The sequence below is a fragment of the Papio anubis genome, chromosome 12 (assembly GCF_008728515.1).
Source record: "Papio anubis isolate 15944 chromosome 12, Panubis1.0, whole genome shotgun sequence".
NCBI classification, from domain to species: Eukaryota; Metazoa; Chordata; class Mammalia; order Primates; family Cercopithecidae; genus Papio; species Papio anubis.
In genome coordinates, this window is record NC_044987.1 from 77,914,742 (window position 1) to 77,937,412 (window position 22,671).

A 22,671-nucleotide genomic window follows, 5' to 3' on the forward strand; every position below is an offset into this window, starting at 1 on the left:
AGCTTATAATAAAGAGGCTCAGAACAGTAAAATAAAACCAGAACTGTCTAAACTAAACTTAAGCACAACCTTCACTAGATTATAAGACTATCCTCGAGGATTTACTAAACAAACAAAATTATGAAAAGACATCCCAATGAAAACCAGAGAGAAGAAACAGGATACATGAATTCCTGCAACATGGTACAGATGTCACAAATACTACTCGAGGATAGTTTTGTTTTGTTTAAAGAAGGGTGTAACAATGGATGGAGGAGAGAAACAGACAATTCAAAAAGGAAGAAATGTATGACGGATAAGTAAATGAAAACGATTTCAATTTCTCAAATAACCAAATAACTGAAAATTAAGAGTAAGATCCATTTTTGTCCTTCCAATTGACAAATTTTTATTATGCCCCATTCATCACATTTAACTGGCAATCTTATTTGAATCATCAGGTAATGCAAATAACATAAATATTCATAAAGTAAAATGTCAGCTCCTACTACTGAAAATCCGAAGTATGTCCTTTGTTTTTCTATTTCTTTTTTCTTCTTTTTAAATGTTTTCTATATAAAAATATAGAAAAACATAAAACAAAGTAAAATGCATCTACAATTATACACCTTTTTATAAGCTGTCTATAAAATAAGAAGTGATAATTCTAAGGCAGTCTTTACTCCAACCTCAATTGACTCCAACATACCCAGCCCTACTAGCTTTCTGGGTACATATAAACATATTATAAATAATCCTTTTATAAAATTTTTAAATTACTTACAAAAATGAGAGAATACATCATCTAAACCAATGTATAGAAGATAAGCAAAGGTTTGTTTTAAGGATAATACCTTCTATTAGAGAAAAGGTACTGTAAAATAGGTACCCTCCTACACGGATTTCTACTGATTATAGAAATGTATCATTCTGTGCACCCTTTTGGAGGCCAATTTGGTAATATATAAGAAAATCTTGAAAATATTTAAAATCTTTGATCCAATAATTCTACTCCAAGAGATTTATCATTAGGAAATTATCAAATGTATATTGGATATATACAAACATTCACATTTAAAAATGTTCATCATGGCCGGGCGCGGTGGCTCAAGCCTGTAATCCCAGCACTTTGGGAGGCTGAGACGGGCAGATCACGAGGTCAGAAGATCGAGACCATCCTGGCTAACACGGTGAAACCCCGTCTCTACTAAAAAATACAAAAAACTAGCCGAGCGAGGTGGCGGGCGCCTGTAGTCCCAGCTACTCGGGAGGCTGAGGCAGGAGAATGGCGTAAACCCAGGAGGCGGAGCTTGCAGTGAGCTGAGATCGCGCCACTGCACTCCAGCCTGGGCGACAGAGCGAGACTCCGTCTCAAAAAAAAAAAAAAAAAAGTTCATCATTAAATGTCTTACAATAGGGCAATTTGTAGATACAATATGTAACATCCTTATGCTGGATCATCAGGCAACCATTAAAAACCATGTATTTTGAAAATAGTTTTACATGGAGAAATGCTCAATATAATGGTCAATGAAAAATGAAGAATACAAAATTATATAACATGAGGACATAAAACAAATACTACAGTTATATAGATCAATGTGCATGACTTTTTAAAACTTAATGTTGGTTAAAACAAAGCATGTCACAAAAGATTACATACTGTATGATTCAACTTATATGAAAGTCAAAAACAGGCAAAACTACAAATAAATATATATTACACAAAAATCTGTAATAGGAAGGGACTTGGAAATAATGCCCCAATTACTTGCTAGTAGCTCTTCCCGTACTTTCTCAAGTGGGAAACGACTATAAAAAGACAGGGAGCAAACAAGAGTTGGCTCCAAAACCTGAGGGAGCAGCTTTGTACAGGCGGTTGTCATCAGGGTTCTGGGACTTGGGCAAGCCTAGACAGCTCAATTTCAAATTAATTCCAAAGACCACATGAAGAATATCATTGGAAAAAAAATGCAGTATCATACCTATTTGTATTGGCAGAATCAATTATAAGTCTTAAAAAGAAAAAAAAAGCTTTCTGTAGAAAATCCAAATTGATCTTACATGGCTCCAGTTTTGGAGATAAGGCAAATATATTCTGCCTTGAGCATCCACATGTTTTCCGACTGAGATTTCCATATTTGCAGTTGGCTTCAAGAAGCAAATAGGTGGAGCAAAAGGGTGAGAATCCAAAATCCAGAAACGAATTGGTATGTTATATGTATTACCTATTTGAGACAAAAGAAACATATCTTCAAACAATAATAAAACACACACATTATACTTATGATATAGCTAGGTGGCATTTTAAGAAATGAGTAGGCTGGGTATGATGGCTGAAGCCTGTAATCCCAGCACTTTGGGAGGCTGAGGTGAGCAGATCTCATGAGCCCAGGAGTTTGAGACCAGCCTAGGCAACATGGAGAAACCCCATCTCTACAAAAAATTTTAAAATTAGCCGGGTGTGGTGGCACACACCTACAGTCCCAGTTACTGGGGAGGCTGAGATGGGCGGATGACTTGAGCCTGGGAGGTCAAGTTTGCATTAAGCCATGATTGTGCCACTGCACTCCAGCCTGGGTGATGGAGTGAGACCCTGTCTCAAAAAAAAAAAAAAAAAAAAAGAAAAGAAATGAGTAGTCTAGTCAGGTTTACATATAAAGGATTAATGTTAATCAAGGCCTATACCTCCCATTTCATCCACATTCACATTGAGAATATGTTCCTTTTAGAGCACTGGTACAACACTTGAGTAAGTTTAATTACAGATCACAAGGTCAGGAGATGGATACCATTCTGGCTAACACGGTGAAACCCCGTCTCTACTAAATACACAAAAATTAGCCGGGTGTGGTGGCGGGCGCCTGTAGTCCCAGCTACTCGGGAGGCTGAGGCAGGAGAATGGCGTGAACCTGGGAAGCGGAGCTTGCAGTGAGCTGAGATCGCGCCACTGCACTCCAGCCTGGGTGACAATGGGAGACTCCGTCTCAAACAAAACAAAACAAAACAAAACAAAACAATGCCCAAATCATCCACCCTGCCTCTCAAAAAAAAAAAAAAAAAATCAAATTTTCAAAAATGTTTACTAATATAGCCAGAGTGGCAGGCCAAATCCTGATAAGAGTTGCTTCCTACATTAATCACTACACATTAAAGAAAAGGAAAGAAATGTCTATTGAAGGCCAGGTGTGATGGCTCACGTCTGTCATCCCAGCACTTCGAGGTGGGTGGATCACTTGAGGTCAGGAGTTCGAGACCAGCCTGACCAACATGGTGAAACCCCGTCTCTACTAAAAATTCAAAATGTTAACCGGGCATGGTGGCAAGCACTTGTAATCCCAGATACTTGGAAGGCTGAGGCACGAGAATCGCCTGAACCCAGGAGGCGGAGGCTGCAGTGAACCAAGATTGCGCCATTGTACTCCAGCCAGGGTGACAGCCCAAGACTCTGTCTCAAAAAACAAAACAAAAAATGTCTATTGAAAGTATTCCCCTGGTTGATCAAGGATCTGCCTCCACCAATACCCCTCCCCAGCAGTATTCATGCATTTTAACAGCCCATGACTAGCAAAGCAATTGGTGACTCAGATTCCTGTGTCTAAATGGTAAGATTTCACCACTAGTTCACTAGTCTCTTCTTCCTTCCCTCTTTCCCATCAGCAAATACCTTGACTTCTACCCTGCACATCTAGCTTTTAGTAATTCAGCACTGAAGAGTCCAAACTCCTGACACAAAGTCCTCAGATTTAAAGGAATTATATCATGAGAACGTAACTTAAGTTGGATGTAAACAAAGTTTAGATAGGTGTGATCTTAAGACAATACATTGCTAGGCCAAAATGTGCGGACAGCTTGAGTCCAGGACTTCAAGACCAGCCTGCGCAACAAAGCAAGACCCTGGTGTGGTAGTGCATATCTGTAGTCCTAGCTACTCAGGAGGCTGAGGCAGGAAGAATGCTTAAGCCCAGAAATTTGAGGTTACAGATAGCTATGATCACGCCACTGCACTCTAGCCTAGGAAACAGAGCAACACCCTCTGTCTTAAAAGAAAAAGAAGATTATATACATCTCTAAAAAATGAGTGTTTGAAGAAAAAGTAACATTATGTCTTTTTTTTTTTTTTTTTGAGACAGTCTCACTCTATCGCCCAGGCTGGAGTGCAGTGGCACAGTCTCGGCTCACTGCAACCTCCGCCTCCTGGGTTCAAGCAATTCTCTGCCTCAGCCTCCCAAGTAGCTGAGATTACAGGCACCCGCCATCACACCCAGCTAATATTTTGTATTTTTAGTAGAGACGGGGTTTCACCATCTTGGCCAGGCTAGTCTTGAACTCCTGATCTTGCAATCTGCCCACCTCAGCCTCCCAAAGTGCTGGGATTACAGGCGTGAGCCACCGCGCCCGGCCAATTATGTCTTAACACAATGTTGGCTGTATAAGAAATAATACCAAAAATTTCTAGAGATAAATATAAGGTAATATTAACAGAAGTTTCATGTAGATGGGAGGTTAGATACAGGCTTTACTTCATCCCTTCCCAAATGTTTAAATTTTTTTTAGCATAAGCATGTATAATCATTGCACTAATAAAACTAGTTAACTAAAAGAGAGTAATAGAGGCAGACAAGGCCGGGCACAGTGGCTTACACCTGTAATCCCAGTACTTTGGGAGGCAGAGGTGGGCAGATCACCAGAGGCTGGGAGTTCAAGACCAGCCTGACCAACATGGAGAAACCCCGTCTCTACTAAAAATACAAAATTAGCTGGGCATGGTGGTGCATACCTGTAATCCCAGCTACTCAGGAGACTGAGGCAGGAGAATAGCTTGAACCCAGGAGGTTGCAGTGAGCCGAGATTACGCCATTGCACTCCAGCCTAGGCAACAAGAGTGAAACTCCATTTCCAAAAAAAAAAAAAAACCAAAAAACATAAAGGCAGACAAATAATAATGGCCACATTTACTGAGCATTTACTATATGCCAGGCACTATGCCAAGAGTTTTACTTACTGTAATTCGTTTAAGCCTTACAATTCTGAGGTGGGCTCTAGTATTGGCCCATTTTACAGATGAGAAAGATAATACACATTCTGACCTTCTGATCAGCAGGAAATAACTAGCGTGCATTCACATTGAGTTGATACAATTCCAAAGCAAACGAAAAGTATAATGTAGAAAAAAAAAGGTGGGGGGTGCACCTGAGGAAGACCCCAGCATAAGAATCAATGACATAACTCAATGACTGCAGGACAGGCATAGTGCCAATGAGCAGGATTTTATGGTATTCAGATAACCTTTCTTCCCTCATGTTATCTCCCTACTCTATATTAGAAACTGAAATGCTACTAAGCAGTAGTTCATTTAAATTCACAAGCTCCTCTGTTAATATGCAACTACCCTTGAAAACACTGGGGTGGGTTAAGAGTTGACCTTTATCTCTCAGAATGAATCACCTTCATCAGTTTCCTTCCTTCTTCCTCTCCCTTCCTCCTTTCCCTAATACCCTTCCCTTTCCTTTCTTTTCAACATCTAACCAAGATAAATTCAGAATACAACTTAAGGGGAACAGGTCTGAGTAAAATTCTCTACGCAGCCAGGAAACAGTCTGAAAGCTTGGCAGGGAAAAGCAAGGAAAGAAAAGAAAAATCAACTCTATGCCTGTTCTGCCTACCTCACTCTGCAATCTCTGCATGGATCCCATGGCTAGCTGCATTCATCTCCATCCATTCTCCTATGCATAAAAACAAAATGAATTCCTACATATTTCCTGAGTGCCTATTATTGCAAAAGGAGGTATCATGGTGGGACATACACAGACAGAACAAAACATGAGTGCATCTCTAGCAACAAGTCATCACTGGGGGTGGGGAGTGGGGAATTAAGGGGGTTTGTGATAATCCAGGAGCTCACAAAGAAGCACCTACTTTGAAAGAAGTCCCCCCAAATGCAGCTTCCTAGGGTCTTTTGGGCAATGTATTCTCATTGTACAATGCTGAACTCTTTTTAGGAGAGCGAAGTTATGCTGCTGTCTCCCCATTTGGTTTCCAAATCTTTCTCAGTCCCCCTTTCAGTGTATCTTTAATGCCCCAGTAAGCCACTTATTCCTAAGCCCTTCAGTCAATAATCAAACTAACTCAACTATTCAACAAATACCAAAAATTTCCTTTAAGCACATAACTGTATATTAGTGATTATAGATGTTATTCTTCCTGGGATTATTTGCATTTCAAAAGAATGTGAACTTTTTTTTTTTTTTGAGACTGAGTCTCACTCCGTCACCCAGGCTAGAGTGCAGTGGCATGATCTCGGCTCACTGCAACCTCCGCCTCCCGAGTTCAAGAGATTCCCCTGCCTCAGCCTTCTGAGTAGTTGGGATTACAGGCCGTGCCATTAGGCCTAATTTTTGTATTTTTAGTAGAGACGGGATTTCACCATGTTGGCCGGGCTGGTCTCGAAATTCTGACCTCAAGTGATTTGCCCACCTAGGCCTCCCAAAGTGCTGGGATTACAGGCATGAGCCACCACACCCAGCAAGAACAGTGAATTTCTAATAGTGAAACTTCAGGCACCACTTCAGAGAAATATTTGGAAACAAAGATTCACTGGTGTTCTTAAAATCATACTATATATAAGCAATCTCTTGTGATTCTTATCTGAAAGGTTAGTCCTTGTTGAACACAGGAGAAGTAGGTCTGGAAACATGGGAAGAGTTAAGTATAAGAAAAGTCAGTGATTTGTTTTCCTTTATTTTTGGGCAAACGCTTAGCTATTTTAAACTGCTAGGTCACTCTAAAATGTGTTCCTTTCTTTGAGCTTTCATGACCTCTTGTGTTGTAAAATTTTCCTATTGGAGTCTGAGTTTCAGGCTAACACTAGCTGTGTGATCTTAGGTAAATCAGACCAGGCTAAGATTCAGTTTCACCTATGGAATGGAGATAATGTTATATCACATAGAGAGGAAAGGAGGGGAACAAAATATAGATGTAGAAGAAAAAAGTAACTCTCCCCAAGGGCAGGCCTATGTCTGTCTTGCTTTCCTTTGTACCCTGGAGCCTACCAGAGCAGTGGGCACACAGTTGACAATAAGTATTTGTTGAATTGAACTGAACTTGTTGACATTAATATAGGCTTTCCTTGACTGGAACAGATCCAGTAAGGTTCTGTATAGGTCATATATCTGTAACAATACTTTAAGAATGTTATGGCATAAACAAATGTAAGTTATTAAATGAACTGGTCTTTTAGAAAACTCACGTTTTTTCAACTTCCACACTTACCCTGATACATCACAGGAATTGTGCCAGTAAAATTCAGCAGGTCTTTCTGGGAACTATCTTTAAAAACTAGAAGAAAAAAAAAAGCCCCAAAATGTGCAATCAGAAAGAGAAAGAACTGTAGTAAAGTATGTAAGTGTGCACGTGTGTGCTCATGAATACACACACAAATACACATACAATCTCTAAACATAATCTAGGAATCGGTAAATCTGTCAACAAGAGGAAATGATTAGATGTTGTTTACTTAGAAAGCAGTAACGGTAGCTGAAAGAATACAGGCCTTTGATACTGAAATCCCAAGTTCTAGGGCCACCTTCCCCACTTAGAGGAATGTGACTTTTGGTGACTTTAATCGTCTTTGATCTTCAGTTTCATCATTTATAAAATAAAGATAATAAGACTGCCTTACCAAGTTGTCATAACGATCGTATGACAGAATGTGAAAACTTTTAAGAAGTACTATAATATTTGGGGCCATTATTAAATAATTGTCACACGTCAGTTGCAAAGTGGTTCTACTCCTCTCACCTCGGGGTCAACACCTACCTCCACTACGCCCCCTGTCAGCAGGAAGAAGCCAGAGTGATCGACGGCCTTTTCCCATTTTCATTAGCTAACACCTTAAGATTAAGGTGTTTTAAAAACCCAAAGGGAGGATTGAAATTGCCTTTGCAAAATGATGACTGAGACAGCGAAAGAGATCTAACCTAACCAACTCCATCTTCCTTCTAAACTTTAAGCTGTCCTTGTTCTTTCCTGGGCATAGGCTGAACTCACTTTGGAAAGAACTTAATTTATAATTTATAGTTTAAAACAAAGACAATAACAGCCCTTTCGCAAAACAAACTTCCTTCTTGCCTGGGGACTAGACTGCCCTTGTAGGACTAACAAATTAGCCACAAAATTAAAAACTATGGTTTATGGCCAGGCATGGTGGCTCACACCTGTAACCCCAGCACTTTGGGAGGCCAAGGCAGGTGGATTACTTGAAGTCAGAAGTTCAAGACCAGCTTGGGCAACATGATGAAACCCCATCTCTACAAAAATACAAAAATTAGCCGGGTGTGGTGGGTCCGAGCTGCTTGGGAGGCTGAGGCAGGAGAATAACTTGAAGCCAGGAGGCAGAGGTTGCAGTGAGCCAAGATTGCGCCACTGCACTCCAGACTGGGCAACACAGTGAGACTCTGTCTCAGAAAAATAAATAAAGTAAAATAAAATAAAAATTATGGTTTAGTAATCATGCACTTGGAGGCTTACAAGATTCTGGTCCTCCCTAAACTGCTCCTAAGATCAGCGCTTATTTTGCAGGCCGTACACTTGACGGATCAGCTGGCACCACCCAGACTGATAAACTGGCTCATCTGATCTTGTGACCCCCAACCTGGGAAGTGACTTAGAGCAAGAGGACAACTTCAACTTCCCATGATTTCATCTTCTACCTAACCAATCAGCACTCCTGGCTCACTGGCTTCCCCCACCCACCAAGCTGTCATTAAAAACTGATCTCAGAATGCTCAGGGAGACTGATTTGAGTAACAGTAAAATTCCAGGTCTGGCACAGTGGCTCATGCCTGTAATCCTAGCACTTTGGGAGGCTGAAGTGGGTGGATCGCTTGAGGTCAGGAGTTCAAGACCAGCGTGGCCAACATGGTGAAACCTCGTCTCTACTAAAAATACAAAAATTAGCAGGGCATGGTGGCATGCACCTGTAGTTCCAGCTACTGGAGAGGCTGACGCATGAGAATTGCTTGAACCCAGGAGGGGGAGGCTGCAGTGAGCTGAGATCATGCCACTGCACTTCAGCCTGGGCAACAGACAGTGACTACGTCTCAAACAAACCAACCAACCAACCTCCAGTCTCCCGCAAAAAACAAACGGACAAAATATTATCACATGTAACAAAATCATTTATAGTCACTTTTAGAATCAGAAGAAAAACTGCCAGCATTGCTTTCTAAAGCAACCTGTTAGATCAATAATTACTTTCCTTGGTTTCTCTAATTCCATTATTCTCAACCTTTTTTCAACATTCATATCTCTGAAATTTCAACTTTCCCATCAATAACTGGGACACACTGATAGAGAATCAATGCCCTAATCTCAGGATTGAGTACAGAAAACACTATCTCTGGTCTCAAACAATCAAACTATCTTGGAGTGCAGTCCTTTTAGTACTTCAGTAGCTATATTATTTGAGCAGACGAAGAACAAATTTTAAATAGATTTCATAACCTATTAGAAAGCAGCAAGAGGAAACCAGGCTGTGTTAGTCTATTCACGTTCCGGTAACAAAATACCATTGACTGGGTGGCTTATAAACAGCAAAATTTATTTGTCATAGTCTAGAGGCTGGAAAGTTTGAGGCCAAGGTGCTAGCAGATTTGGTGTCTGGTGAGGGCCTGCTTCCTGGTATATATGCAGCTGTCTTTTTGTTGTGTCCTAACATGGTGGGAAGGGCGAGGTGGACGAAGCAAGGAGTCTCTCTCAGGGCTTTTTTTTTGTTTAATGGAGTCTCGCTGTGTTGCCCAGGCAGGCTGGAGTGCAGTGGCACAATCTCAGCTTACTGCAACCTCCGCCTCCCAGGTTCAAGCAATTCTCCTGCGTCAGCCTCCCTAGTAGTTGGGATTACAGGCACCCACCACCATGCCCGGCTAATTTTCTTGTATTTTTAGTAGAGATAGGGTTTCACTATGTTGGCCAGTCTGGTCTCGAACTCCTGACCTCAATTGATACACCCACCTCGGCCTCCCAAAGTGCTGCGATTACAGGTGTGAGTCACTGCGCCCGGCCATGGGCTCTTTTAAGAAGACACCAGTCTCATTCATGAGGGCCCAAAGGCCCCCCTCCTAATACCATCACCTTGTGGGTTAGGATTTCAGCATATGAACTTGCAGGGACACAAACATTCAGACCATAGCACAGGCTGATACAGAAAACCCAAGGGCCAAGAGTATATGTCAGTATAAGTGTTTACCTTGAATTACATGAAGGAAAGGTAACAATGAATGAAGGGACCACTAGCAAAAACTAAATAGAAACAGGAGTGGAATAGGGTTTGTTACTCAAGGACATAGAACCACCTAGAAATAGGGTAGAGAAACTACTAGTATGAATATTCATTGTCTAAGCAAAATATTTAAAAAGCCAAAATAGAAGTGACTGTGATGCGTTACTGTCATTGTCTTCAATAAAAAATGTACATTGACAATATTAATCCTATAATTTGAGGGTTTAATGGCATTAGAGCTTTCTCTAGACAGGGAAATGAGAATCAGAAGTAATCGACACAATAAAGCATCAAACTATATGGTGAAGAAAGACATTGTATAAGAGTAAGCAAAAATTCTAAATAGATTTGATAACCTGTTAGAAAGGGGAAAGAAGGCCAGGCGCAGTGGCTCACGCCTGTATTCGCAACACTTTGGGAGGCCGAGGCGGGCGGATCACTTGAGGTCAGGAGTTGGAGACGAGCCTGGCCAACATGGTGAAACCCTGTCTCTACTAAAAATACAAAAAATTAGCTGGGCTTGGTGGTACAAGCCTATAATCCCAGCTACTCAGGAGGCTGAGACAGGAGAACTGCTTGAACCTGGGAGGTGGAGGTTGTGAAAGAAATCAGGCACATTCCTCAGCCCCGGGCTCAACACAAACAGGCCCAGTACAAACACCATATATCTCTCAACTTCCTGAGCCCAGTACAAACACATCCCACCATATATCTCTCAATTTCCTGAGCCCAGTACAAACACCACCTGGAAAATCCCCGATAAGGACACAGCCGTTTGAGGTTTTACTGAAAGCGCGGGAACCAATAGAAAAACTACTGAATGTATAACTTAAAATGTAAACCAATTGTAATGCTGTAACCAAAAGAATTGCCTTGTTCCTCTGTAACTTTACGTATCCTATTTATATCGGGCTATAAAAAGCAAGCACTCGCATTGTTCGGGGCCCTCTTGTATGCTGTGGAATGGAGGGACCAAGTTCGAACTTGCAGTAAAAGATCCTTGCCACTTGGCTTTGACTCTGGACTCTGGTGGTCTTCTTTGGGGAACAAACGGTCTGGGCATTACAGTTGCAGTGAGCCAAGATAGCGCCACTGTACTCCAGCCTGGGCAACAGGAGCAAAACTCCGTCTCAAAAAAAAAAAAAAAAATAGAGGAAAGAGACAACAGAGTACAAGACAGACATGAGTACAAACCCCAACTCCATCCCTTACTAGCTGTGTAATCTTGAGCAAGCTATTTAAACTCCTGGAGTCTCAGTTTATCTGCAAAATAAAGACAATAATACCACACAGCTTTGGTTGTAAAAAAAATATTTAAGATAATATAGACAGGCCAGGCGCAGTGACTCACACCTGCAATCCCAGCACTTTGGGAGGGTGAGGCAGGTGACTCACTTGAAGTCAGGAGTTCGAGACCAGTCTGGCCAACATGGTGAAACCCCCGTCTCTACTGAAAATACAAAAATTAACCAGGCATCACGGTGGGCACCTATAATCCCAGCTACTTGTGGGGAAAAGAAAGAGAGATCAGACTTTTCTGATCTGGTACTGTGTCTATATAGAAAGAAGTAGACACAAGAGACTCCATTTTGTTCTGTATTTGAGATGCTGTTAATCTGTGACCTACCCCCAACCTTGTCCTTGCAAGAGACATGTGCTGTGGTGACTCAAGGTTTAACGGATTTGGGGCTGTGCAGGGTGTGCTTTGTTGAACAAGTGCCTGAAGGCAGTATGCTTGTTAAAAGTCATCACCATTCTCTTAATCTCAAGTACCTAGGGACACGTACACTGCCAAAGGTCACAGGGACCTCTGCCTAGGAAAGCTAGGTATTGTCTAAGGTTTCTCCCCATGTGATAGTCTGAAATGTGCCCTCGTGGCAAGGGAAAGACCTGATCGTCCCCCAGTCTGACACCCGTGAAGGGTCTGTGCTGAGGAGGACTAGTACAAGAGGAAAGAAGGCCTCTTGGCAGTTGAGATAGAGAAAAGCATCTGTCTCCTGCCCGTCCCTGGGTGGGGAACATCTCGGTGTAAAACCTGATTGTATGTTCTGTTTACTGAGAAAGGAGAAAACCACCTAAGGGCTGAAGGTGGCATGCGCTGGCGGCAATGCTGCTCTTTATGCACTAAAAAGGTTTACGGAGATGTTTGCATATGCATATCAAGGCACAGCACTTTTCCTTAAACTTATGTCACAGAGATCTTTATTCATATGTCTTACTGCTGACCTTCTCCCTACGATTATCCTATTATCCTGCCACTTCCCTTTTTCTAAGATGGTAAAGATAATGATCAATAAATACTGAGGGAACTCAGAGACCCGGTGCCGGCGTGGGTCCTCTGTATGCTGAGCACCGGTCCCCTGGGCCCACTTTTTCTTTCTCTATGTTTTGTCTCTGTGTCTCATTTCTTTTCTCAAGTCTCTCATTCCACCTAATGAGAAACGCCCACAGGTGTGGAGGGGCAGGCCACCCCTTCACTACTCAGGAGGCTGAGATAGCAGAATCACTTGAACCCAGGAGGTGGAGGTTGCAGTGAGCCGAGATTACGCCACTGCACTCCAGCCTGGGTAACAGAGTAAGACTCTGTATCAAAAATAATAATAATAATGATGATGTAGATAAAACATTTGGAAGAATATCTGGCATTCAATAAACAGTAGCTATTATATCCCTCATTCCAGGCACTTACATAGCACCAAATAACTAGGTGCTAATCAAGAGACCAGTCACTGATGAATCAGAATCTAGTAATTTCTTTTTTTTGAGAGAGAGGGTCTCACTTGGTTGCCCATGCTGGAGTGCGGTGGACCAATCTCGGCTTACTGCAACCTCCGCCTCCCGGTTCAAGCAATTCTCCTGCCTCAGCCTCCTGAGAAGCTGGGATTACAGGTGCATGGCACCATACCGAGCTATTTTTTTGTATTTTTAGTAGAAACAGGGTTTCATCATGTTGGCCAGGCTGGTCTCAAACTCCTGGCCTCAAGTGATCCACCTGCCTCGGCCTTCCATAGTGCTGGGATTACAGGTGTGATACACCTTGCCCAGCCTAGAATCTAATAATTTCTTCCACATACACAATTATGTGCCACATATGTAAGCCTATGCTATTGTCCTAATCAATACTTCAATACGCCAGGTGCGGTGGCTCACACCTGTAACTCCAGCACTTTGGGAGGCCGAGGCATGCGGATCATGATGAGGTCAGGAGATCAAGACCATCCTGGCTAACATGGTGAAACTCTATCTCTACTAAAAACACAAAATGTTAGCCGGGTGTGGTGGCATGCACCTGAAGTCCCAGCTACTTGAGAGGCTGAGGCAGAAGAATCGCTTGAACCCGGGAAGCGAAGGTTGCAGTGAGCCGAGATTGCGCCACTGCACTCCCGCCTAGGCAACAGAGCGAGACTCCATCTCAAAAAAAAAAAAGCAAAAACCAAACACTTCAATAACTCCTCAAGATGTCTATTATATAAATCTGAATTTATATAATCTGAATTTATCTGAACATTTTCTTAATCTAACTGAAATTTAAAACATACACATGCAGAATAAAGCAGTTTTTGAAAATGTGAATTTTGACTAATTCTTGGGTCCTGAATTTTAACAAGCATTTGTATTTCTTTATTTATTTTGGCATGTTTACTTTATTAATATGATACATAATTTTTAAAACAACTTGTATTTTAGGTTTGGGGGTACATGTGAAGGTTTGTTACATAGGTAAACTCATGTTGTGGGGATTTGTTGTGCAGATTTATTTCATCACCTAAGTATGAGGCCCAGTTTCCAAGTTATCTTTTCTACTCTTTCTCCCCTCCCATGTTCCATCCTCAAGTAGACCCTAGTCTCTTGTTTCCTTCTTTGTGTTTATGAGTTCTCATCATTTAGCTTCCATTTATTTATTTATTTATTTATTTATTTATTGAGACGGAGTCTCACTCTGTTGCCAGGCTTGGAGTGCAGTGGTGCAATCTCAGCTCCCTGCAATCTCCGCCTCCTGGGTTTAAGCAATTCCCCTGCCTCAGTCTTCTGAGTAGCTGGGATGACAGGTGCACATCACCACGCCCGGCTAATTTTTTTGTATTTTAGTAGAGGCAGGGTTTCACCGTGTTGGTCAGGATGGTCTCGATCTCCTGACGGTGTGATCTACCTGCCTCAGCCTCCCAAAGTGCTGGAATTACAGACGTGAGCCACTGCGCCCTGCCTAGCTCCCACTTATAAGTGAGAACATGCGGTATTTGGTTTTCTGTTCCTGCGCTAGTTCAGCATTTATTTTTAAGTGGAATAAAATGGGGCCGGGCACAGTGGCTCACACTTGTAATCCCAACAATTTGGGAGGCCAAGGCGAGCAGATCACTTGAGGCCAGGATATCGAGACCAGCCTGGCCAACATAGTAAAACCCCAACTTTACTAAAAATATAAAAATTATCTGGGCATGGTGGCACGCATCTGTAATTCCAGCTACTCAGGAGGCTGAGGCAGGAGAATTGCTTCAACCTATGAGGCAGAGGTTGCAGTAAGCCAGGATCACACCACTGCACTCCAGCCTGGGCAACAGAGCGAGGCTCTATCTCAAAATTAATTAATTAATTAATTTAATTAAAATTTTTAAAATGGGATGGAACAGAAAATGTCAAAGTGGACACAGTATTTAGTTATGTGCATATAGGATCATGATATAAAATATACTTCCAACTGCAGGCTGTAGTCAGAAATTTTTGAAAGCTAATAGACCAGGAGGGGTGGCTCACACCTGTAATCCCAACACTTTGGGAGGCAGAGGCAGGAGGATCATCCTGAGGTCAGGAGTTTGAGACCAGCCTGGCCAACATGGCCAACATGGCAAAACCCCATCTCTACTAAAAATACAAAAATTAGCCAGGAGTGGTGGTGCATCTCAGTAATCCCAGCTACTTGGAAGGCTGAGGCAGAAGAATTGCTTGAACCTCGAAGGCAGAGGTTGCAGTGAGCTGAGATCATGCCACTGCACTCCAGCCTGGGCAACAGAGCAAGACTCTGTCTCAAAAAAAAAAAAAAAAGAATAAAGTAAAATATTTCTTAGATAACTAAATTCTTACTATTAAGTGAACAAGATAACTAAAACTGTTAATAATTTAGAATCAACCATATATATGATAGGCGGAATAAGGTCCTCCAAAGATGTCCATATCCAACCCTTGGAACCTGTGAATATGTCACCTTACTTGGCAAAGGGACTTTTTAGATGTGATTAGTGACTCTGATCACTTGGCTAACCTTAAAAAAATTAAGGAGTCTGAGATGAAGAAATTATCCGGTATTACTGGGGTGGGTCTAATCTAATCACATTGTCCTTAAAAGTAGAGATATCTGGCCGAGTGTGGTGGCTCACACCTGTAATCCCAGCACTTTGGGAGGCTGAGGCTGGCGGATCACGAGGTCAGGAGATTAAGACCATCCTGGCCAACAAGGTGAAACCCCGTCTCTACTAAATATACAAAAATTAGCTGGGCATGGTGGTGGGCACCTGTAGTCCCAGCTACTCAGGAGGCTGAGGCAGGAGAATGGCGTGAACCCGGGAGGCGGAGCTTGCAGTGAGCTGAGACTGCGCCACTGCACTCGAGCCTGGGCGACAGAGCGAGACTCTGTCTCAAGAAAAAAAAAAAAGCAGAGAATCTTTCCCAGCTGTGGTCAGAGGGCGATTTGACTACAGAAGAATGGTTAGAGACAGTTGGACTTCTTGCCCTACAGAATTGTAACATAGTAAATGTGTGTTGTTTTTTGTTTTTTTTTTTTTTTTGAGATGGAGTCTTGCTGTGTCGCCCAGGCTGGAGTGCGGTGGCCGGATCTCAGCTCACTGCAAGCTCCGCCTCCTGGGTTTACGCCATTCTCCTGCCTCAGGCTCCCGAGTAGCTGGGACTACAGGCGCCCGCCACCTCGCCCGGCTAGTTTTTTGTATTTTTAGTAGAGACGGGGTTTCACCTTGTTAGCCAGGATGGTCTCGATCTCCTGACCTCGTGATCCGCCCATCTCGGCCTCCCAAAGTGCTGGGATTACAGGCTTGAGCCACCGCGCCCGGCCAATGTGTGTTTTTTAAAGCCACTAAGTTTGTGGTAGTTTGTTACAGCAGCAATAGAAAACTAATACAAGATACACTGTATTAATTTAAGCTTTCTCAGAAATTGCAGTTTATAAAGTATAGCTGAAAATCAGAGGATAAAAGAGAAAACAAGAAATTACAATTTTGCAGCTCTTTAGGACCAAAAATTAGTAGTTCAAACAATGCAGCATTTAAACTAGAGGATATGATTCTTACCATAGGTGTCCATGGAATATTTGAAATGTGGGAAAAATACATTTACATTCTTTAGTTCTTCCACAGTTAGGTCCCTGAACTTGTACTGAAAAGAGAAAAATAAGCATAAGCATGTGGTAAGAATAAAGCTTATAAAAGAACAATTGCAGTTAACTTTTTTTTTTTTTTTGAGACAGAGTCTCGCTCTGTTGCCCAGGTTGGAATGCAGTGGTGGGATCTCGGCTCACTGCAACCTCTATCTCCTGGGTTTAAGCGATTCTCCTGCCTCAGCCTCCCAAGTTGCTGGGATTACAGGCATGCGCCACCACGCCTGGCTAATTTTTTGTACTTTTAGTAGAGACAGGGTTTCGCCATGTTGGTCAGGCTGGTCTCAAACTCCTGACTTCCTGATCCACCCGCCTCGGCCTCCCAAAGTGCTGTGGTTACAGGAGTGAGCCACGACACCTGGCCTGCAGTTAACATTTAACTGACAATTTATCGTGTAAAGCTCTGAGCTTTACAAACATGAATGGTATTTGATTTAATCTTTTTAACAACACCCCTACGAGGCAGGGAGGGCTTTACAACTGCTCTATAGGAGCAGCAGAAGAAAACGAAAGCTAGAGAATCAGAGTAACTTCCTGAGTTCGATAGCAAGTTAAATAGTGAAGCCGGAGCTCAAATCCAGGACCAGGGTCTTTAATCTCTAAATCAAACTGCCTCCAAACACCTCCAGAGAGAGAAGGCAGAATGAATCACCCCTCTCACCACCATTCAAGATCCAACTGTCTTTTTGGCATGACGTATTCACTTGAGACACCTCGACTTTCCCCTCCCACCTTCCTGGCACTGCATGCTGGGTTTCAAATGGAAAACAAAATCATGTAAGGTTTTGTAGTCAGGTGTGTGAACTGCCTCTTCATTTATCCAGATGTCTTCTCAGAGATACTAACTTGGTTGTCTTGGGGGCAAAATCATTTAAATTATTTAAGCTTATTTTCTCATCTACAAAAATAAATAATACTTACCTCTTACGCTGCGTTGAGGTTTAAATGAAAGAAAATAAGTATATTAAGAGTTTACCATTCTGAAAATGTATTTGAGACAACAGTTCCTTTTACAATGGCACCAAAAAGAATAAAATATTTAGGAATAAATGTAAAAAGGTACAAAACTTCAACTCTGAAAACTACAGAACATTGTTGAAAAAAATAAAATAGAGCAAAGTAAATGGAAAGCATCCCTTGTTCATGGATTTGAAGATAGTATTGTTAAGATGACAATTTTCCTCAACAGATTCAACACAGTCCCTATCAAAAGCCCAGCTGCCTTTTTTTTTTTTTTTTTTTTTTTTTGGCAAAGATGTACAGACTCTAAAATTCATATGGAAATTCAAGGGACCCAGAATAGCCAAAACAATCAGGAAAAAGAACAAAACAGCTGGTGGATTCATACTATAATCAAAAGACAGGCTATAACCAAAAGGAGAAAATAACAAGTGTTGGAGAGGATGTAAAGAAATCAGAACTCTCACACATATACCACTGCCAGTGGCAAAACGATGCAGCTGCTTTGGGAAACAGCCTGGTAGTTCTTCAAAAGATTCAACACAGAGTCAGGGTTACCACATGACTGAGCAATTCCACTTCTCGGTATACACCCAAGAAAAATGAAAACAGGTATCTACACAAAAACTTGTATATGACTGTTCATACCAGCATTATTAATACTAGCCAAAAAGTGAAAACAGTCCAAATGTCCATTAACTAATGAATGGATAAATAAAATATGGCATATCCATAAAATGAAATATTCAACCACAAAAAGGAATAAAGGGCTAATACATGCTACAACATGGATGAACCTTAAAAACGCTATGCTAAGTGAAAGAAAATAGACACAGGAAGTGCCTGCCTCTGGTCTTGGCCAGAGACTGTGCTTCCCAGAAAAAAAAAAGAAAAATTAAAAATAAAAGAAATGAGACAGAGGCTACATATTTTATGATTCCATGTATATGCAATATCCTGAACCGGCAAATACATAGAAACACAAAGTAGACTGGTGGATACCTAGGATTGTGGGAGTTTGGGAGAAAATGGAAGAGGATTGCTAGTGGATCCTGTTTCCTCTCTCAGAGCCTTAAGTTGTTTGCCCGCAAAAAAGATACAGCTTGCCGGGCGCGGTGGCTCATGCCTGTAATCCCAGCACTTTGTGAGGCCAAGGTGGGTGGATCACGTGAAGTCAGGAGTTCGAGACTAGCCTGACCAACATGGTGAAACCCCATCTCCACTAAAAATACAAAATTAGCTGGGTGTGGTGGCAGATGCCTGTAATCCCAGCTACTTGCGAGGCTAAGGCAGGAGAACAGCTTAAACCCAGGAGGCGGAGGTTGCAGTGAGCCAAGATCGTGCCATTGCACTCCAGCCTGGGCAACAAGAGCGAAACTCCAACTCAAAAAAAAAAAAAAAGATATAGCTCTACTGCCTACCAACTTCAACAGGTGTGTATGAAGGTCTTACAATTAGCATATGTAAAAGTGAGATAATAAACAAAATATGTATACAACAGTAAGTACAGGCAGGAAACTACAAATTGACACAAAGAACATCTAAGTTACAGAAAGGCCTCTGGAGAAGTTGAATCTACATTTCAGCCTAGAATCTAGAATGGTATAGAAAATTAGTGGTTAAGCCTGTAATCCCAGCACACTGGGAGGCCAAGGCAGGCAAATCACTTGAGGTCAGGAGTTCAAGAACAGAATGGCCAACATGGTGAAATCCTGTCTCAACGAAAAATACAAAAATTAGCCAGGCGTGGTGGCATGCACCTGTAATCCCAGCTATTCGGGAGGCTGAGGCAGGAGAATCACTTGAACCGGGGAGGTGGAGGTTGCAGTGAGCTGGGATCACCTCGCTGCACTCTAGCGACAGAGCCAGACTCTGTCTCAAAAAAAAAAGAAAATTAGGGGGAAAAGGGAAGGTCATTCTAAGATGGGGAAGAATTTGCTAGAAGAGAAGTCTGACTATAAACAACTCGAGAGCAGGAATCATCTTTCACTCATTGTTCTATCTCTTCACAGTACTTAGTACAGGGTGTGCCTTTGATAATGTTTTTTGGATAGGAGTTAGGAAATAGGCAGATTTATATGAGTAGAGTAGACATAGAAAGTAAATATGATCCACAGCATTGAGCATCAAAACTAAGAAATGATTAGCATTAACTAAAACAGACTTGTTTAGTCTGCTGGGCAAAGTGAGTCCTAGATTCAATGCCCATGATTCAGTGTAAACAAAACTGAATGAAGTCACAACTCCAAACACTACACAAATGTACAAAAGGCTGCATTGTTGTCACCTGGAATATACATATTATCAACAAATATAATTTGCTTCATTTTCCACTATTTTTCACATCCTTAAAATCACTGGAGAACATGATTATTAATAGCTATATAAGGCTACACTAGAATTGATTTAATTGCAAAACTGCTACACAAGTTTCTCAAAGCCAGCAAAAGCACTCTTCTCGGGACTTAAAAACCCAAATGTTACTATTAAATATTTCATTTGCTGTTTTGTTTTGACACCCCCCTACCTTGTCAAAAAGGACCTACTTTATCTGTCCCAAGGAAAATATTAACTTTTTTTTTTTTTTTTTTTTTTGGAGACAGGGTCTCACTATGTCACCCAGGCTGGAGTGCAGTGGCACAATCAGGTGCGTGCCACCATGCCTGGATAATTTTTTGGTATTTTTCATAGAGACGGGGTTTCACCATGTTGCCAAGGCTGGTCTTGAACTCTTGGGCTCAAGGGATCTACCTGCTTCACCCTCCCAAAGTGCTGGGATTACAGGTATGAGCCACCACACCCAGCCTTATTTTCACTACATATTAAACAGCGTATCTTCTTAGTGTAATATTAAGACAGATTTCATACTGGTCCTCACCACTGAAAATTCTGCATAACATTCTCTCAAGAAATGTGCCTCAAGCAGTGCCATGTGCTTAAAGGGTACAAGTACTTCACTAAAGAAGAAAGTGGTCCAAGAGATTCTAAACATGGTTATAAAAATTATTAAGACTGAAAAATTGAGTTTAATAAAATTTTAAATTTGCCTGCTGTACTACAGTGTATTCAGAAGACTGATACTTCTTTTCTCTTTTTTCTGAGAGGCAGTCTCACCCTGTCACCCAGAGTGGAGTGCAATGGCATGAACTCGGCTCAATGTAACCTCCATCTCCCGGGTTCAAGCAATTCTCCTGCCTCAGCCTCCTGAGTAGCTGGGATTACAGGTGTGCACCACCACACCTGGCTAATTTTTATCTTTACTAGAAACTGGTTTTCACCAAGTTGGCCAGGCTGGTCTCTTCTCCTGAGCTTAAGTGAGCCACCTGCCTCGGCCTCCCAAAGTGCTGGGATTACAGATGTGAGCCATCATGCCCAGCTTTTTTTTTTTTTTTAACTGAGTTTTACTCTTGTTGCCCAGGCTGGAGTGCAGTGGTACTATTTTGGCTCACTGCAACCTCCGCCTCCTGGGTTCAAGCAATTCTCCTGCCTGAGCCTCCCAAGTAGCTGGGATTACAAGCACCAGCCACCATGTCTGGCTTTTTTTGTTGTTGTTTTTTTTTTGTTTTTTTTTGTTTTTTTTTGAGACCGAGTCTGGCTCTGTGGCCCAGGCTGGAGTGCAGTGACGCGATCTCAGCTCACTGCAAGCTCCAGCTCCCGGGTTCACGCCATTCTCCTGCCTCAGCCTCCCGAGTAGCTGGGACTACAGGCGCCTGCCACCACGCCCGGCTAATTTTTTGTATTTTTAGTAGAGATGGAGTTTCACCTTGTTAGCCAGGATGGTCTCGATCTCCTGACCTCATGATCCGCCCGTCTCGGCCTCCCAAAGTGCTGGGATTACAGGCTTGAGCCACCGCGCCCGGCCTCATGTCTGGCTTTTTTGTATTTTTAGTGGAGATGGGGTTTTATCATGTTGGCGAGGCTGGTCTCGAACTCTTGACCTCATGTGATCCACCTGCCTTGGCCTCCCAAAGTGCTGGGATTACAGGCATGAGCCACCACACTTGGCCCAGAAGACTGATATTTCAAGAGTATTCTTATATGACTTTGCTCAAATGTAGGACACACTGAAGAATAATAATACTTTGTAGTATCATTTATTAAAAGAAATTTTTAGCAGGAAGGAATCTTATAGAACAAGTCCAGTATTACTTTTTTTTTTTTTTTTTTTGAGACAGAGCTTCACTCTTGTTGCTCAGGCTGGAGTGCAATGGCACAATCTTGGCTTACCGCAACCTCCACCTCCCAGCTTTAAGTGATTCTCCTGCCTCAGCCTCCCAAGTAGCTGGGATTACAGGTATGCACCACCACACCCAGCTAATTTTGTATTTTTAGTAGAGACGAGGTTTCTCCATGTTGGTCAGGCTGATCTTGAGCTCCTGACCTCAGGTGATCCGCCCGCCTCAGCCTCCCAAAGTGTTGAGATTACAGGTGTGAGCCACCGCCGTATTACCATTTTATGAGTGAGCACATCTAGGTTAAGTTGCCTCTCCGACAGAACTCAGCTGGTGGAGCAGAAAATAGGAATTAGGAAACTAGGTAATTTCAAGGACGGAGGATCACTTGAGGTCAGCAGTTCGAGACCAGCCTGGGCAACATAGCAAGACACTGTCTCTACAAAAATAAAAATAAAAATTGGCCAGAAGTGGTGATGTTGCCTGTGGTCCTAGCTACCTCCAGAAGCTGAGGCAGGAGAATCACTTGAGCCCAAGAGTTTGAGGCTGCAGTAAGCTATGATAGTACCATTGCACTCCAGCCTGGGAGACAGAGCAAGACTCTATCTTTTTTTAAAAAAAGAAAAAGCACACACTTTTTGAAGAATAATAAGTACTGGTGAATTGACCCACCCACTTACGATACACAACTGTATGACAAAGCTTTCTGCCATAATGGAAATAATCTATACATACATTGTCCAATATGATAGCCACAAACCACATGTGGCTACTAACAATTGAAATGTGATTAGTGATTTGTTCCTGTTTTTAAAAATACGCTCATTTATATCTTTTGCCCAATTCTCTATTTACTGTTTGTTTGTTTTCTGTTTTTTTGAGACGGAGTCTCACTCTGT

At 42.1% G+C, this 22,671-nt stretch overlaps 1 protein-coding gene across 7 annotated transcripts in view; it reads right to left on the reverse strand.

The window, feature by feature from the left end:
• UEVLD (UEV and lactate/malate dehyrogenase domains) overlaps window positions 1-22,671 on the reverse strand; it is a 69,277-nt gene that overhangs the window by 42,550 nt on the left and 4,056 nt on the right. For 4 of the 7 annotated variants that reach the window (XR_004177498.1, XR_004177499.1, XM_021925956.2 and 1 more), the window contains exons 2-4: window positions 16,555-16,639; window positions 7,252-7,317; window positions 2,044-2,207 (exon numbers count right to left, since the gene is read on the reverse strand). Coding sequence is in view for 5 of the 7 variants with exons in the window: in XM_021925956.2 (XP_021781648.1) it covers window positions 2,044-2,207; window positions 7,252-7,317; window positions 16,555-16,639 (315 nt within the window). In the remaining 2 variants the exon portion in view is untranslated. Of the gene's footprint in view, window positions 1-2,043; window positions 2,208-5,645; window positions 5,706-7,251; window positions 7,318-16,554; window positions 16,640-22,671 lie in introns of all 7 variants that reach the window. The other 3 variants (XM_031653365.1, XM_021925957.2, XM_009186451.4) reach the window with 3 other exon arrangements.